General features: G+C 38.0%; 1 protein-coding gene across 4 annotated transcripts in view; it reads left to right on the forward strand.

The window, feature by feature from the left end:
* UTRN (utrophin) overlaps positions 1-14029 on the forward strand; it is a 356268-nt gene extending 342239 nt beyond the window's left edge. For all 4 annotated transcript variants that reach the window (XM_085216963.1, XM_085216962.1, XM_085216960.1 and 1 more), the window contains 2 exons: positions 2407-2429; positions 4271-14029. In XM_085216963.1, coding sequence (XP_085073089.1) covers positions 2407-2429; positions 4271-4279 — 32 coding nt within the window. In that variant the 3' untranslated portion in view covers positions 4280-14029. The remainder of the gene's footprint in view (positions 1-2406; positions 2430-4270) is intronic.
* Positions 14030-14544: the final 515 nt, after the last annotated feature.

Genomic DNA, 14544 nt, shown 5'->3' on the forward strand with positions numbered 1-14544 from the left:
TTGTATATACATTGGCTGTGAAGAACTGCATCAAAGGTGATGCACTTTGCACATTTTGAGAAAGCAAATTAGAATTTAGCAAAAGTGGTTTTGATACAGATGATTCCTAATATTTTCAGTGAGTTCAGTAATTCAGAGCCCATTGCTTTATAAATTAAGGATTTGATTCTAAGGACAACCTATTTTTGAAGCCAACAGACAGTGGAGCTACCTGCCACACCTCAGAGGTGTGTTGTGTAGTACATAGAAAATACAGGCAAAGTACAGCTCTTGTTTTTGCAAATAACTCTCTGGCATGTATAAGTAGGTACTAGTCATGTTCGTTCTTCAGTTATACTGTAGGGTGAGCTGAGGACTAAGCTATCTGACATTTTATTGGAGTTGTGATATAACCAGTAGTATAACTGGTAGAATATAACCAGTGTTTAATAGCTAATTTCCCTGCTTTGAGTTAGTAACAGGTAGATCCTAGCAACAAAACCATGGCAGCACAGCTTCCATAAAGTAAAACCTAGTGGAAGCACTGTTCCTTCTCTAGTACAGTCTTGAAGTCCAGAAGTAATTTGTTCAGAAAGCTTTGTGTCTTCTAGTGATGTTAACTGGTCTTTGGAACAATGATAAAGGTCACTTGCCTTCCACAGACAAGATGCCACTGACCTTTTTCAGTGCTAAGGACTATTTTGCCTGCCCCTAGCTTTAAGGGGGAAGAAGATAGAACATCTCTGAAAAAAAAGTATGAGTTCCTTCTGCTGAAAGTGTAACTTGAAAATAATTAAAAATATTTATTTGTTTGAAAACAGTAGGGAGATTTTATTGTGTGCTGCCAGCATTTTCATTAATTTTTTTCTCCTAAATTAAAAAGAATGTAAGGAGAAATATTGGAAGCAGGTCACACAAAGAGGTTAAAGCCTCTCCAGCCTTAGAGGTTGTCAAGACTGTTGTTGGCATTCATCTTACTTTCAGTGAAAGGTTGCACAAGATGACCTGCAGAGACTATCCAATGTTGCTATGGCTTTCTGAATCCAATTTCATCATATAAATTGAAGGTCACAATAGAAGGCTTTTCATGGCTGATTGAGGTCCAGGTCAATCTTTTTGATGTACTGATAAAGAAAAGATAGACTAAAACCACTGCCTGCCAACTTTCTCCTATGCTCCTGAGTCACGCTGCATGCTGTTCATCAATCTGTTCCCTATGACTTCACACAGATATCAGAGTACTTAGCAACTTCTGGAGATACTCTGAATATCTGAATGCTTTGGCTGCAGAAGCATTGCAATGTCTTAAGTATATAAATGGCTATTGCTATAACATCCAAGTCTCACAGCACATTGGGACTCTCTCTTCAAAACCTCTGCAAGGTAGGGGCGTAACAGAACTTTCATCTTCACCATCTGTATCTCAGAGGAAACAACAGGGGCAAAGAACTGTAGCTGCTCACTGTGGGAGGTACTGGGAGGAGAGGAGAACACTGTCATTATGGGGCCTATAGCTCAGTTGCTAGGCTCTGGATATGCCTGGTGATGTGAACGCTTCTATAAAATGCATTAAAAGAAGTTGGAGGAAAAAAGTTGCATTAAACTACTAGCCACAGTAGTAGTTTGGATCCTAATCCCTTGGGACCCTGAGCAATGGTTGTTATTGTCTGCTGCTGTTCTGATTGTGTACAAAACATGTTGGGAGAGTATAGTTGAAGGGACAGTCACAGTGCTTAGAGTTTTCCAGAAAGATGGATTTGCAAAAGTTTCCCAGAGTAACTTCAAAGTAGCCAAGCAGATGTACAGAAGGTGCCTCATTTTTCAGTCTCTGTTAACTGCTGCATCACTCTAAAATAAATAAGCAACTTGCAGACTTGATGCAGTAAAAGAAGTGAGGAGAGAGCAACTATTTACTGCTGACTCTTGAGATAAAGATTCCTGTTTCTCTATTCTGTTCTGGTTTTTGTTCTTACTTCACGTCCTTTTATCCCTACATGCATTTCTTGCTTTAGGTCTCTGATCAGTCTTTTCCCTTTTTGAATGAAATGTCTAAAATGTCACAGCTATTATTGCAATACAGATAATATCAGAATTATTCAGTGATGTACCAAGCTGCTCTAGTATGATTTTATTCTACCGGAGATTTTTATAATACAACACTCATAGGTCTGTGTAGTTGTAAGTAGTGAATAAGGGACAATATAATCTGTATTCATAGTGCTGTAAATTTGTTACAATAAAAATTATGAAGAAGTAATGTACACATCATTGCAACATGCTTGTAGTTAAATGTTTTGTTTTTTTTTTAAGATAAAAGCTTTCTATTCTTTGACAGTACATATTTTTCTGTTGCTGTATTTGTTTTTGTACTACCAAGATGCAGAATCATGTAAATTTCTAACTTTTTTTTCTTTTTTTTATTTGCAGCAAGTTTCACTGGCAGACAACAGGTATGAGGCATTCTTATGTATTTGCATAGTTCTAGGAAGCAGAATAAAACAAGTGGGAAAATTCCATTAAAGTGAATTGGCTAGTTTTTTATTTTCTCCCTACCAGGCTACTTGGAGGCTAGACTGCTGTAATAGGAAATGTGAATTTTGAAATATCCCCGTTAATAGAAAATTCCTACGGGCTTAGACATTACCAAAGGTAAAGTGATGTGCAGTTTTGATGTGCTGACCATAAGGAATCAGCTCAAATCTATAGTTGGTTAGTTTCAAGCCAGCCTCAGCTCTGGGAGATCAAAACTAGTTCATGCAGAAGACATCCATGTGTGCCTGTTCCCTGGTTTCCATTGCTCCAGATCCAGACAAGAGCTGTGGAGTAACTTTGGTATTATATTGTGCTGCCTTCTTACAGTAGACAACTTCTTTACAAAACCAAATAAGATATTTGGCTACTCTAACAAAAATTTGAAAATCAGCCTGATATTTGAATACTACCAAGTTCTTGAAAATCTACCTGGTATGAGCAGCTACATTTCTCTTACAAACAGGAGAAATAAGGAGAACAACAGAACAAAACAAAAACAAATACACACTCTTGTTATAGGTTTAGGTTGATAGTAGAGCAAAATTGTCTAATAAAGAACAACATATCTTCTGTCATTGCAGAGTTCTTGCAAAGTTTCATTGTTAAATAAGTCTAATAGAGAACCATGGATTGCTGTGTGTAAGGAGTGAGAAGAATGAAGTGATAAGCAGAGTTAATTACTTCCCTAATTTCTTCACCTTTTCCATTAATCTGTATTTTGTAAGGTCTCACATTTCCCATGTTAATGTCTAAAAATTCAGAAATATTACTTGGCCAGACACTTTCTTGGATTGTAATATCTGGTGTAATAGGATTGTCCTTCTGAACACTGACTCAGATGTTGGGTTTCAGTCTCTTAACAAGGTAAATTAAGTGAATTAAAATAATATTTTTCAGCAGTCCTTCCTGTCAGCAGGCATAGGGATATCTTTCAGTGTAATCAGTGATTAATATTAATCTTTCTGAAAAAGCATTTGATTTCTTTTAGGAACAAAATTATTTCTGAATGATCTCACACTTGAAATAGACCATTTGAGAAGGAGTATTTGTCTGTTTTGCGGAGAACAGAATTATAGAATCATGAGATAGCTTGAGTTGGAAGGGACTTTAAAGATTACCCAGTTCCAACCCTCTGCCGTGAGCAAGGTTGCCAACCACCAGCTCAGGGTGCCCAGGGCTCCATCCAACCTGGCTTTGACCATCTCCAGAGGTGGCGCATCCACAGCATCCGTGGGCAGCTGTGCCAGTGCCTCACCACCCTCCATGTAAAGGATTTTTTTCTGACATCTAATACAAATCTCCTCTCTTTTAGTTTAAAACCATTCCTCCTGAAACAAGAGCCTGGAAATAAGTATCACATTTTGGGGGGCTGTGTCAAGCTGTGTCCCAGTTGTGTATGCTCTCCAATTTACCACTTAGGATTCAGATAGAACAGTAGTTTGTCTAAACATTTTTTCTATGGGTATACAGCAAGGAAAGCCTGTAAACTATATTTATTACTCTGTAGTCATAAAATCCTTTGAGATTTACTCAATAAGAATTTTAAGTACTGCAGCATAGTAAAATGAGGATTCTCTTAACTACATGCCTGGGTGATTTGCTGAATCTTGTGACAATACATCTAAGTTTTTAAAATACAGTTTTTTTGCAAAATTACATCTGAGTCCTTAAGTGAACCAAATCCAGAGTATTTAGAGCTCTCTATAGGGGACTGTGCATGTTAGTATGGTACTGACATGGCTATTTCTCATCATTGCAGGCAATGTGAAGTGCTCATTTGGACATCCACCAGTGCTTCCTGACGTGCAGTACAGCCCTTTTCTACAAAACACCAATTGCAAGTTCCACTCTATCAGAAGTCTGCATGGGACCTTGGAACATGCTGTTTGCTTTGACTACGTGTTCTACTTGAAATACTAAACACTGAATACCCAAAGATGAGGATATTGTTTTTATATTATAGGTTCTTTTTCTTCTTCCCTTTCTATGCAACTGTAAATTAATGAGCAGTGGAGTATTTGTCACTGATTTGTATAAATATACAGCCGCGGGAAAAGGGGCAGGGGCTTTATATACGTTCTTTTTGATAAAGTGAACTGCATAAGGAGTTTGGAGCAAAATGTTACATTTATACATTCCTTTCAGCTCTTTGCTTTTGCATTGTAAAATATCCTCAGTTATATTCTCATTCATTTAATATTCTATTCTGATTATTTATATGCTAACTATCTGACCAGACACACGTCAGAATTACCCTTGATTTGTTTTCAGAATTGGCATATGAAGTTCCCATAATGTGCATTATTGTTACTGTTTAACACAAATTGCCTTTAAGTGAAAGCTACAGTATTTTAACTCCATTAAACAAGATAATCTCTAATTTCAAGTCATAATACTTATTATGCACCAAAACGATATTTTTAACATTCTTTTAGTTGATTCTAGCCAACACACTCCATTTGGAGGATTATTTTTTAAGCTTTACTTTACTTTGAATCAGGAGATAGCTAAAAGAGGACTTAGGTGATAGCTTAAGTTGTTTTTAGTAAGGTCTAAGTTAGTGTAATCTTGCCCAAATTTGTTTGGAGACAAAGATTTGCTGTTCCTTGCTGTGCCAAACTTGTTTCAAGTTTTGGAATATACAGTCTGTGAACTAAAGCTCATTTCCGTGAGATCCCCTTTGTTTATTCAAACACACAAGTCTTTTATCTGCCTCTTAGAAACGAAGAGACAATTAGAAAGCCTTTTCCAATACTGTTGGTGATAGAACGTTTTCTTCAAAGCTGCAGTGCTCTTAGATTGTATCATGTGGCATTGTAATCTTGCAACTCATCTTTACCTTTGAGATCTTTGAGATTTACCTTGAGATTTATGTACTTCAAGTAGGAATAATTATGGGAAAGTTATATCACTGATTAGCTGATCTCTAGATTTAAAACAATCATCAGAGTTTTTTAATGCCTTCATGGAGTTTACAATGCTGCATGGACACTTGCTTTCATGTCAAGACATACATTTAACTGGTAAAACTGCATGCAATATATATCATGTACAGTGGAGAGAATCTAAACTATGTTGTTGTTGATTATTACTGAAGAAAAGAAGCTTCAAAATGGTATTGGAAGAGTTACAAATTCTGTACTGCTACCAAAAGATTCTACAGGACATTAAAACAAAGTCAGGAATATCTAGTGCTTATGCGGTGGTGCCAACCAGATTGTCCTGCACCCACAGTACTCGCTCCTGGAACACTGCTGCTTGAGGAGCGATTTGGGCACAGCATTGATCATGTTCTAGTGTTGGCTCTGATGCCAGTTCTTTCTGAACTCTTTGGCAAATTATTTAACCACTCTGCCTCTGTTTTCCCATCTGTAAAATGGGGGTGACAGTACTTACCTCTCAAAGGTGTAGAGAGCTTAGTTAGTTAGTCTGAAAAGCTCTATTTAAATGCTAAATATTATTCTTGAGTGGGTGGAGCAAAACTGTCAAGGTGAGAAGAGAAGATGCTGGCTACTATAAATGCTTCGTTTATTAAAAAAAAAAAATTAGCATAGTTATTCTGAGAAGACAAACACATTTTACAGAAGAGGAAAGCCATGACCACCTTTCTACCTCAGACCTATCTTCATGAGTAGTATTGGAAATAGCTTTATATTCTGTTCTCTGCAAAGTATTTTGCTTTTATCGAGCTTACGTCATTCTCTAGGCAAAGAATCCTTAAAAATAGCCCCCCACATAAGTTTAAAAAGAAAAAAAAAAAAAGTCTAAGCAGTGAATTTGGTGGCTTTTATTTTTGTTCTGAATATGAGGTTATGTGTAAAGTTGTTTTTCTGCCTGTGTTTGTGTGCATCCTTTGTCCTCTGCTGCCAAGTGCTACTTCAAACACTACATTGTAACATTATTCCTCTGCGATAATAATAAATAAATGGAATATATTGCAGTAAGATTAGAAAATGTATGGAGTTCATTCAAGTTTTGAGTTCCTTCAAGGATGGCACTTCTCATTAATACGTGCTGCAAATTTAATACTGAAGAGAAGTAATTTTAAGACTGGAATGTGGTTTTCATTTATATAAATGAGATAAATCAGTATTTTCTCCCAAAAGTCTGTGTGTATCTTCTGAAGTTTTCCACCCCCAGTGATTTAGTCTAGAGTCCTGTTCAGCTGCATGACAGATTTTAAATATGATCAACAGAGAAGCACTGCTTTAATTTAAGAAGTTCTGTGTTTACATATTATGAAACAGCAATAATACAAGCAATAATACATGAAGCTTTGTCAAATATTAGAACTGTAAATTAGTCTACGTTTCAATGCCATTTAGCCAGCATGCTCAGCTGTAACATAGTACTAGTTATTCAGTCATGATGTGTACTTTCTAGCCTCATCATGTGCTAATTTGGGGTATTTCCATTAAGCTTTTGTCAATAAGTGTTAGAACTGCTGTGCTTAAGGGAGGAAAAAAGAGTTAAAATTCCTCGAGGTGTCTTTGTGGTGAGGAATTTTGAGGGACAGAAATATCTAAATAACTCCCCAGAGTTGCATTTAGACATCTTTAAGGATCTGGTTTTTGTGAGGCAGCTTTCCTTCTCAACTTGATATCAAACAACACAAAATCTGATGACAAATGACCTTTTAATACATTTTCTCTGCCATCTTTTAGTAGTAGTGGATGTATTCAAAGATCCTTTTTTTTTTTTTTTTTAAACTTCTAGCTTAGGAATTTGGGGAAAACAAACAAACAAACAAAAAAACCTGAAGACTTTCTTTGTAAACAGCTCCATAGGATAAACCTAATAACGAGCATTTGTTAGAAATAAAAGGCTCATTTCTAACCACTGACTGCATGAACTGCAGTGCTAACAGCTGGAGGTGAAGCAAGGTGAGATAATATTTCTCCTTTCTTCTCTTAAAACAAAGCAAAAAAAAAACTAAAAACCAACAGTGTTGTTGATTATCATGCTTGTATTCTTGTACTGCTATTCATGAACAATTATAAAATGGCTTAAGTCCTGGGGGAAAGGGAGCTTCAGAATGATGCCATTTTGCTCAAAAAGAATAAAAAGAAGAGTATGAGTGGGACTAGCTGGCCTTCAGAGGTGCCTTAAGGATTCTATGGTTGATTCTGTGATTCTGTCTGATTTTCTTTGTATTAGGGCCGCTGTCTATATTACCCTACTTGGAGAGATTGCCTAAGCTGTGTTTTCCCTGATCTGGGATTTTTTCACTACTAAAAACATGACCTGTTCACCTTTTCCTAAACATAATCAGTAAACACGTGCCCCTCAGTCAAAGGATAAACCTAAATTAATTATGTTTTCTAGATCTCATCAATGCAGAATAGACCTCATTCACTTATTTCAAATGTAAAAGTAATTAAAATATGATTGGCTGGTCTTGTTTTTTAAAGGTATATGTGAAAATGTGCTTATTTCACCTTCCACTCTGAAACAGATTTTCTTGGGTGTTGATATTCTCCGTTTCTGGACTGAGGCAAGGACGTCCAGATGTTCAAGTGATGCTATGTGAGCTACTTGAATTATGAGACTTCAACTCTGCTAGCTTACAGAAGCAGGACCCAGGCACAAGCTGTCCATGGGCACATAAGAATTTGTGTCAACCTGCTGCCCTGGATCAGGGCTTCTGTCTTCACAACTGTTATTTCTACAGTTAAAAAATGTAGGGGTTTTGGTCATTTACAACACAAATCAGCCTCTGGAGAGAATTTGCTACATGTATTTTTTGTTCTCTCTTCTAGTACAGAGTTACTCTTCAAAAAACCTTCCTGAAGGTAAATATTTGCACAATGGCAAAACTGAGGAATCAGTCCTGTCCACTTTAGTGCAGAAATGAAGCTGTCATTCCACAAGGCTGAGTATTCTGTTCCCATCACGACAACGAAAAAATCAGCCTTACAAGTGCAGCCATGGTGTTGCTTGATGAGTGATATGAAAAAAAAAACAAAACAAAAAAAAACTTTAGTGGAATAACTAAAAGGGAGAGCTGGATTCAGCCTTAAAAACAAATGAAGCTCTTAGTGATCAGTAACTATTCCTTATGTTTGTCACAAAAGGAACTTTCTTCCAGTGGTCAGCAAAGATGAAATCTTCCTTGGTTTACGTGTCTTTGGGAATGTATCTTCTGCCTTTAACACCACTTAAATATTCATGATGTTCCAGCAGAAATTGCACTCTTTGCAACTTCAAGCTCTGCTTTAGAAAGAACAGCTGCAGGCAAGTACAGCAGCCTTTGTTGGAAGGGGAAGGCAGGGGGTGCTTCTAACTGCTGCAGACAGCACCAAGGAATTCCTTTTAACGAGACCTGCTCTATTAGCTTGCTTATTAAAAGTGGTAAACCAGAGAAGCTGAATAGGTTTCCTAGATGCCAGTATGTGTTAAAGATTAATGCCTACACAGAAAACAAGTAAACTATATAGACGGGATCTGTCTTACATCTTAGTTATCGTCTCTGAAACATATTATTTCCAGTTGAACTATTCACGCTCCTGTTAGTCACTCTTTTTATAATCAGATAAGCACCCTGACAGTGTCTTGTTTTTAGACATTTACTAACTAATATTTAGCTTAGAGAAATATACTTCAGAAATACTTGTTTTATGGCAGTAAGATAGCCTAGGTTATGTAGCTCAAAGAAAAATACCTTTGTATTAAATGTATGTAAAGCAGTGGAGAATGTAATTTTTAGAATTTGTTGCCAGCTAGAACAAGTGATTTGGTTATAAAAAAAAAAAATAATGAAAAACACCTAGCAGTATTTCAGCAACTCTTCATCTGCATGTGGAATTCCTTTTGCCCACCCAGTAATCGCTATGTCTTTATAACTGGGATATAAATACTTAGAAAAATTGCTAAAAATAAAAAGTACCAACAGTTTGAGAGTCTCAAGCTAGTTTTAAGGGAGTTAGGAAAAAAGCTGCTTGGATGATAAAGATTCACTTGAATTTTATTTGGAAATAGGCAAACATTTGATCAAATACAGTAACTTCATGTGACTACAAGCCTGAAGAATTGCAGTATAACGGTGGCTCTGCAAAAATAGGTAGCAAAACCATTCGTTTTTCTTCACTAGAGATGGGATTTTGCATACTGAGGGATCCATCTTTATCATGAGCAGTTCCGTGCAATTGTGTTTCTCTGTATGTATTTGCAATGTGCTATTACTGCCTAACCCACATATGAGATTTCACACATTAGAATAAGAGAGTGGACAGAAGATACACTCTAACAGAAACTGCTATGAGCCACATCACTGGTCTGAAAGGAGGGAAAGTTAAGAGTTCCCCCGATCTGGCTTTTTAAAAACAGATGGGAAATTTGCTTTCTTAGTCTTCATAATCCTTCCCCATCTGACGTGACATTTCAGAGACCATTAAGATTGGCTTTTCAGTGACATCAACAGGTTTGCTCAACACTCACAGGTATACAACATCACATCCCATAGACTCACGTGTATACAATTTAATTAATCTGATCCCTCTCAAGTGACAAGGAGGACATTTCCCTTGCTCTAGACTTCTCTTCTGGCCTCAGGGACCTGAGTTTCCTGTAATGGTGTGGAACTAGTGATAAAGATGGAGATGAAGAAGAGATTTCAGCACTTCAGACTAATGTGTGCTTTGTCACCAAGTCCCCTTCTGCAATGTGTCCACATTTCCCCTGGTTCACTTGCACAAATCTTAGCAGTTATTCCTCGTTTAGGAGTAGAATGTCCACCAGAGTCTCTCCCCTCACCAGCTCCTTGGTCATGTGTTAGGAAATTGCTCTGATGAAGTTTTCCCCAGTTACCATCACTGAGTAAATGTACCATCTTACACAGAGCTGAGAAAAAAAGCAATAGATGAGTAAGGAAGGATGTTTTAAATGCAGATGCTTGTGTTGGTTTTGCTTAATGCCCCTGAAAGTATTTTGGTGAGCAGTTGTGAGGAGTTTAATGAATGGCTGTGACAAACATGCACACAGGAAGAAAAACTGTTCAGATGCATTTCTGTCTCCCCAGCCCCAGCAGCCCCTCTGGAATGGAAAGCATAGTTCTGACCTACTTGCTTTCAGTAGTTTGCAATTATAGCGCCTATCAATTTTCTATAAAAATACAGTTGTGAACAAATGGAAAACCTGAGTGGCTCAAACATGAGCAGAATAAGAATGTTACTCCCTCCCCTAGGCCCCAGTTCCTGCCAAGCTTTCGTTTTCCCAGGCTGAAAAGGAAAACCAGGTGAAATGGAAGTAGAACATCAAATAACTGTTCACATTTTGTTATGAAATATGTTCCAGACTTTGTACACAAACAGAACATGCTATGGTATCTGTCTACCTACTGCCTACACATGCATTTTTTTTCCCCCAAAAAATGTCTCCATATTTGCTGTGGATAATGAATGGTCACCTTTGTGAAAGATAACTTTTGGTCTTGAATTCTCATTTGGTTTCTCATAGCACAGTTTCTGCTGCCCACTTGGTGGCAAGGGGCTGAGCCAGGTGTCCAAAAGCAGACACAGCACTCTAGCCCCAATCTCCTCAAATACAAAGGAATGTTCATTTGCTTAATCTGCTGATCACAGTTTTGCTGAGTTTACTGACTTTTGAGTTACTCACATGTAGGGGCACTGTTAGGTCATGGCTTGAATGGATGATGAAGCATCTGGTGAGGGGTGCAGCTGGCCTAGAGAGCACAGGCAAATTGCTTGCACCTGTGCACCCCCTCTGACCAGAAGAGGTAGACCCAGGGTAGAACCACCCTGGACTCATATAAGGGCCAGATACAGAAAGGAGACTACCTCCTGGACTTAGGTGCTTTCTGTGAAGGAGTGTTGTGTTGGTAGAGAGCACCTTCACCAGGTGAGTGAGTTCAGTTCTTCTTTCTGTATATGACTATTGGCCTAGCTGTGAATGTTTTGCCAGTTATTGTCAAGAACCTGTCAGAAGCAATTTTACTTTTCTGTGTGCAGGGCACTATTTAATATAGACCTTGATAGCACTTGGAAATTTTTTCTGATCTTGTTGTTGCAGACCTGTTGGCCTTATTTTCTTATCAATTCTAGTACTGTAGCATTATTTTGAAAAGTGTGATTAGGAGATAGATACAGATAAATGTTTTTTCCAAAATGCCACTCTCAGGTATCTGCATTTCTTCTTGACTTGCTTTCCCCCACATACGTACACTTCTTATGGTTGGCTTCTTCAATTCGCATCTTCAGAGACCATCAGTATCTAAATATGAAACAAGACCACCAAGAAACCAAACACCTAGCTTTCTAATTAAAAATTTTGCAAGATTGTCAAGGTTGTTGCTCTTTGTTATTTATAGCATCTCTTGTGCCTTATAAATTACTACCAAGTGGGGAAAAATGGTACAATTTCTACTTCTTCGCACAAAGCAGTGCTCCCACTGAAAGCTTCTTGGAATGTATGTCTTAAATTAGAAACTTCTTGTGAGTAATACAATGTCATTACACACAACTGAGTTATATTTCTTACAAGCTGATTACAAACACCCTTAAGTGAGATCTCTTCATGACACTGCTGATTTTAGGGCTCTTTATGGTTCAATATAAACCAAAACAGGAAAGCATAATCATGCTTTTCAAAGCTATTTGAAAAGTGCATTAGCATACATACTGCAGCTTATGCCTGTCAGCTTTGTCTGCAGTCGTTACATCTATTTGTTAGTTTTACCCAGTTGTGAAGGAAAGAAAAGTGAAAAATTAAGATTATAGCGTGTCTGTTACCACAGAGATTGGATAAAATATAGCATTTTATTTAATGTAGTAAACAGCTTTAATGGTGAGAGGATATTTTTCTAGCTATATTTTGCCTGAATAGCTGATGTAGACAGATGCCTGAGGAATTTTTTTTTTCTAGTTTCCAATAGTAGTAACAACTCTTAAGCTATACATGAGATTAAATGATATGATTCAGAGCTGTTGCTCTGTTGCTGCAGAGCGGGTCCAGAGGAGGCCATGAAGATGATCAGAGGGCTGGAGCACCTATTCTGTGAAGAAAGGTTGAGGGAATTGGGCTTCTCCTTCTTGGAGAAGGCTCTGGGCAGACACCATTGCAGGCTATCAGTACTTGAAGGGAGTTTACAAGCAGGAGAGGGGATGAAATTTTAGGTAGGTAGGTAGTGATAAGACAAGAGCAATGGATTTAAACTGAAAGAGGAAAGGTTTAAGTTAGATGTTAGGAATAATTTCTTCCCCAAAGGGTGGTGAGGCATTGGAACAGGTTGTCCAGAGAGGCTATGGATGCCTCATCCCTGGAAACTTTCAAGGCCAGGTCGGATGGGTCCCTGGGCAGCCTGATCCAGTGGGTGGCAGCCCTGCCCATGGCAGGGGGGTTGGACCTGAAGGATCTTTGTTGTCTCTTCCAATTCAAACCATTCTGTGATTAAAGTAACAACATTCCACACCCCTTGACCTTCTCTTTCTAAGACTGCTTGAAGTGGCAAAGTAAAAAGACAAGTACTGATATTGTAATAGAGCACACTTAAAAATTCAGTCCTTTGTACTACCCTTCCAGTAAAAATTGCCTCAGAAAGTAATTATTGGATCTGGCATTATTTCAGCTGATATGTATCACGGACATCTATGTACAACAAGACAGACTTATGCTGAAAGTAGTTTAACAGATCTATGACAAATTAAAGAAGTAATATGGCTGAACACCAGTTGGCTGCTAAACCAACTGCCTCAGTACCTCAGTTGAGATGCACTCCCACAGGAGAGGCAGTGCCAGTCCCTCAGGGGCTTTCAAACCTCATCCTCCCACCAGGCAGAGTGAAGGAAAGGGCCATGGCCCAGTGTGGGCTCCCTTGGCCCCAGTTCAGGACCTTTTAATATTCCTTTGGTAGCACTTATTGTTCAACAACACTTCAAAAGGGAAGCTGTATTTACCTGGTGGATGTTAGCAGAACAGAATAGGTAATTAAGAAATAAGACCTTAGAAATGTGCCCTTGTCTTAGAGCAGGAGAAAGAAAGGTAACTTGGGATTGAAGGGGCATAATCATCTCACTGTTCAGCTCCAGCACCAAATAAGCATTCCTATTAAATCCAGTAAATAACTTAGCCAATTACCTATTCCCCCATCCCCATTAAAGTTGTGTGACTGAATACTGCAATCACTTATGTTCAGACTGAGCTTAATGTTTAGAGCATTTCACTGACTTTGTATTAAAAATTTAGTCATAAATTATAGCTTAGTGTCAATATAATCTGTATTCAATCCTTGTGAGTGGGTATACATAGGAAACACTGTTATTCTTTGATCACAAGCAGTCTTTTATACATACAAACACAATATCTGTCATGGACTGAACTACACTTTTGATTCCCAGCTGCCCTTGTGAGAAGATTGAGTTGGCAAACTGAACACGCTTGCTAATAGATGCTGATAAATTGCTAATGTTGGAATTAGAGATGTTACAACATGCATGTTGTTTTTTTTTTTTTTTTTTTTTTTTTTTTTTTTTTTTTTTTTTTTTTTTTTTTTTTTTTTTTTTTTGCCACAAATGTCCTTGCTCCTTTTCTTCTCCCTTCAGAGCCTGTCCTGTCTGTTCACTTGCAGGCACTAAAAACTTGCCATTTGTGGCTGCTGATTTCCTATAACCCTATCACCTGAGGGCTCTGGACTTTATGAGTCAGAATTTCTTTGAGATATTTGCTTAACAACTACAGAACTTCACACAGAAGCACGACTAGGAGTGCCAAGAGCTATGTTGACAAGATGACTGCAATGCCCAGAGCTTAAAGCTGTGACTCTACCTGAGCCAGAAGACAGCTGTCATCTAGAAACTAAATTTCATTACAGTTACCCATGTTTGAACTTTGTCCTTTGGACACAGACAGGAGTCACTCATCAAAGCCACAAAAAGGCACTGTATAATCAATGGATATATAGATGATATATAGTCAATGGATATACAGGTGGGGGTGGGGGTGTGTGTGTGCAGCCAGGCTCCACCCCTTCCTGCAGCACAGGTGATTTGCCTTCACCTGTGCTCCCGTGGCTGACTCATT

Source organism: Meleagris gallopavo, chromosome 2 (genome assembly GCF_905368555.1).
Source record: "Meleagris gallopavo chromosome 2, MGAL_WU_HG_1.1, whole genome shotgun sequence".
NCBI lineage: Eukaryota > Metazoa > Chordata > Aves > Galliformes > Phasianidae > Meleagris > Meleagris gallopavo.